This window comes from Tupaia chinensis, unplaced genomic scaffold (assembly GCF_000334495.1).
Source record: "Tupaia chinensis unplaced genomic scaffold, TupChi_1.0 Scaffold147554_1, whole genome shotgun sequence".
Taxonomy (NCBI): domain Eukaryota; kingdom Metazoa; phylum Chordata; class Mammalia; order Scandentia; family Tupaiidae; genus Tupaia; species Tupaia belangeri.
Window position 1 is genome coordinate 678,289 of NW_006207406.1, and position 4,165 is coordinate 682,453.

General features: G+C 45.1%; 1 protein-coding gene and 1 long non-coding RNA gene across 2 annotated transcripts in view; one reads left to right on the forward strand and one right to left on the reverse strand.

The window, feature by feature from the left end:
• ELL2 (elongation factor for RNA polymerase II 2) overlaps positions 1-115 on the reverse strand; it is a 111,397-nt gene extending 111,282 nt beyond the window's left edge. The window contains exon 1 of the mRNA XM_006169874.2: positions 17-115. Within this exon, the coding sequence (XP_006169936.1) occupies positions 17-115 (99 nt within the window). The remainder of the gene's footprint in view (positions 1-16) is intronic.
• A 738-nt stretch (positions 116-853) lies between these two features.
• On the forward strand, positions 854-3,074 carry LOC114006406 (uncharacterized). The gene is made up of 3 exons (XR_003548124.1): positions 854-934; positions 2,305-2,359; positions 3,002-3,074. It is a non-coding gene; the product is annotated as an uncharacterized LOC114006406 (long non-coding RNA).
• Positions 3,075-4,165: the final 1,091 nt, after the last annotated feature.

Sequence of the window (4,165 nt, forward strand, 5' to 3'; positions counted from 1 at the left end):
CCCCCAGCCCGCTCACCTTGTGGCTCTGGTAGGTCTCCAGCGCCCGGATGGCCGTCTCGGTGAGCTTCACATGCAGCACGGACCGACCCCGCGCCCCGCCCCGGGCTCGCCTCATTGGTCTCGTTCCCCTCAGGGCCGCCCTCATTGGCCGCCCTCACTCTCCAGGGGGCGGGGCCCAAAGTCTCTGGAGTTTTGCTCCCGGGACGGGACGTCCGAGAGGTGAGAAGCTGACGTCGAGGTGACGCGCCAACTTAATCACATCTGACGTCACGTCTGGTCGTTCCGGCTCGCGGGTCGCAATTGGCCTGGCTGTTTTGGAGAGCCTCTGCTAATTGGGTGCCCAGGTTTGCCTGGTCTGGTTACCTGGAGTCGGAGCCTCTCCCCTTGGGGGGTAAGGTGGAGAGCCAGGAGAGCGGGCTTCGGTCTTCCTGCTCTGGTGGTCCCAGGAGAGGGGGTTCCCCACTCTAAAACTGCGAGGGCGTGGCGGTAGCCCAATTAGGGTTTGATCCCCCGAGGGTTCCGGAAGCTCTTGGAGTTTGGGGTGCGCTGAGGGAGGTCGCAGTAGGAGTCGCCCAAGTGTCTCAAGGCTGGGTTCAGTAGGTGGTTGAGCAGGTGGGATTGGGAAAACACTTCTTGTTTCACTCTAAGCTGGGAGTTAAATGACCCCAGGCGTTCGCAGTTGCGTTGGACCCTGTGGAGCACCTTAAGTACAAAACCGTGCCTTAGCTTAAATGCCTTTCGTCTGGTGGGCAGAGTATAACAGAGAATTGAACTTCAAGGTCTCCCACACCAGGCCTGTGGAGATCCCAGGGGAACGGGACACTTTCCTCTGTAGTTTACCACGTGGGCCGGATTGTGGTTTTTACAGGGAATGGTATCTCCATTTAAAGGACCGTAGAAGACGAATAGAATTGGCCTTGACCTAAATTAAAAGGTACATGGACACCTTTCTTCCTCTGGTTCTGTAAAGGTTCTGTCCATTTACTAGACAGGGCTGTGGGAAAACCCAGCCAAGCTTTAAGCCTGGGAAATGGGCAATTGAGGTTAAGCAGGGGAGATAGGGGCATGAGCAGAGTGCAGAGGCCTGGCATGCTTTTTAGTCCCAGCGAAGCATGGTGTGTAGGCGTGGCTAAAGGAACCAGCTAATCTGGAGTCCTCCTTGGGCTTCCAGGGATATGTTAATTGGGTGATCAGAAACACCAGATAAAAACATAATTGAAAGGTTTGACGCTGTTGAAAAGTCATTTTAAAAATTTACTTTTTTTTTCTCTTTTAAAATTTTGGACGCTTTTGTTACCTTCAGGTTGTTAAACCTTGTGTTTTTTTCCCGGGATTCCCCAGGAAAATTTATACCGCATTCTAAGAGGGCTATGATTTTTTCCATGAATAAATATCTTTCCCACACTACGTACCCTCTCTTTGAATTCAGACCCTAAAGCTTTGTATGTGTATGTGAGTTACAGAACAAATTCTTTCCATAGCGCATGGGTTACATGGAAACACCTGTGTTAACTGTTGGTTGCATCACAGGAGAGCAGTTTCTAAATTGACTTAATTTCAATCCACTAGAGCTGCTAGCTGTTAAAACATGATTAACACTTGTTAATTTCATTTACTTTACTATTACTACAGAGTGTTAATTAATTAAATTGAATAGGGAAATTAAGGCAATCCCCCCAAAATTGGATTACGAACTTTACTTTATAGAAGCTTTATTACTTAGTTTCCTCAGCCTTCCCAAAGTATAAACCTTACTTAAAGAATTTATATCTAAAGTGGACTGTAGTTTAAGAAGAATTCTGAACTTGAATAATCCCTTTCTCCTGTTTGCTTTACTTTGATAGAGAAGTACTGACCTCATAATCTAAAGCCTTAATTATTTATTTGAAGGGGAAGGGGGAGGAGAGGTTTGAGCAGAACAAGTATAACCTGTATCCCAGTGCTTTTCTGGTGAGGGTGGGTAAGTCCCCGCCCACATGACATCCTAATTTGGCCTCCTCTTACTCAGAAATTCTAATGACATCCAAGGGGTGGGGAAGAGCAAGGATGGTTTTCACTGCAGATTTCAAATGTCTGACATTCAGCCCCTTCCAAGTAACTGAATTTCCTTTTCTTAATTGCGGTAGATAATTATTTCTCATGCTCCATTTTAGTGGGTAACAACTCTTTCAGTAGGTAATATATTGTTGTAGTGAGTTAATGTTTCTATTTTCGCCTTTGGAGCTTTAGACTATGGACCTGAGGGATGATCAGACACAGAGTAACATGGTAATCTAATAGTGTCTCTTCATTGATTTCTCACAGGCAAAGTGCATGTGAGCATGCCTAAATTGGATGGTCAAATTGTGAAGCTGATAAGGTTAGTTAGTTTTGATGGGGCTGATGAAAGTTGCTCTTTGGGAAGATTACCATTTCATACATATTTTTGTATCTCTATTTGGTTTAAATAATTAGCAAATAATCATTGAATGCCAACTGAATATAACATGCCATCAAGGATTTAAAAATTAAACTGTAGGGTCTACCTGGTAAAGCAGTGGTTATGTGCTATGCCTGAGAAGCTGAATACCATATGATGACCACAGTTCAAATCCTGGTTCTGGTGGTTTGAAAAATATGCCAGTTGTGTATGCCCAGGATCTTGACTGAATGGAGAAATGGAGGAAAAAGGACCGTGTCATGACCACACTCCACCGGGGGATTCTCTCTCTCTCATGAGTGCACACATCCTCGGGGGGAGGGGGGGAATTAGTCTCTGAAGGAATTTTCTGTTTAAATGTGGAGAATAGACCAACATATTCAAAGCAAAGCCATTAGAGAATTGGTAAATGCAAATTTTGATGGTGATGATAAGCTCAAAAATTCAAAGAAAAGAGAGGTTTGAAGTGGTTTTGTGGAGGCAGTGGAACTTGAACATATCTTGAGGGCTGAGTAGATTTTAGATAAGTGGAGGTGGTACAGATGGAAAGAGACTAACTACAACCCATCTTAATCATTCTAGCTGATCCCATTCATTTTATGAATAAGCAAATTAAGACCTTGTTAACTGAAAAGCAACCTACTGGCAGTCTCCCTGGTGCAGAGGTAAGACACTGCTCAGGAAAAGCTGATTCCCACTGAGCGGGACCACTGTCGTTTCAGTCCGCTGCCTGGTCATCCTGAAACACACTAGGCAGGCATCTGAGTGGCCGGGATCTGGTAGATTGGAGGAATGGGACTGTGGCATGTTCAGATCTTGTAGAAGATGCTTCCCTCTCTCTGTCTCTTGTCTTTCTCATGTTTGTACACATCTCTATCATAAATAAAGATCTCTGTCATAAAAAAAGAAGAAAGAAAATCAGTCTGCTTAACCTATCATTCATATCATATCTGAATCAGCTGCTTTTCTAGTCCTTAAATAAACTGAGTAGCTTTGTTTGCATTTAATAACTGAAATAAAATCTGTCTTAGAAAAGGGACCAGCAATTAGCGTAATGGCTATGTCGCTGGACTCCCACGTAGTCGACCGCGGTTCGCGTCCCAGACCCGGTGGCTTAAACTCACACCGGGCATGTGTGCGTGTGTGCCCAAGATCCCGAGAGGAGAATGGAGGAGAAGGGATTGTGGCATGGCCATCCCCCCTGGGGGTTGATTTCTTGCTTTCTATCTCTCTCTGTCTGTCTGGCGAGCACACGTGCCCTACAGCAAAAAAACCTCTCCAAAAAAAAAAGAAGAGAGTTCAAGTCAGGGAAGAGTGAAAAGGTTGTAGTCGGACCCAGGACTTGATCCGTGTGTCTAAGCACAATGCACACAGAGGTTGTCTGAAACATCAGGACCTTTGGTGGCTTTCAGATGCTGGGCCACTCCTCAGCCCTGACTGCTGCATTTTTAATGGCCATTTCTCACATCACTGGTGGTGAGGTCACTCACTAATTTAGATGCCTTCGGGGAATACTGGGTACCCAAAATGACTGGAAAGGCCAGACACTGTCGTAGGAACTGATGATGCTGTGCTGGGATGAGCTGAAGGTGTTGAAAGAGCTCAGTGATTTCTTGGTCCAGCTAATTGTTGCCAGGTGAACATGCAGGGGCCCAGTGTTACCAAATATTTAAATTTTTCAGTAAAAGTTAAAAAATAAGGATTTTATGTGAACCTCTAGATATGTATGTATTATTATAGCACCTA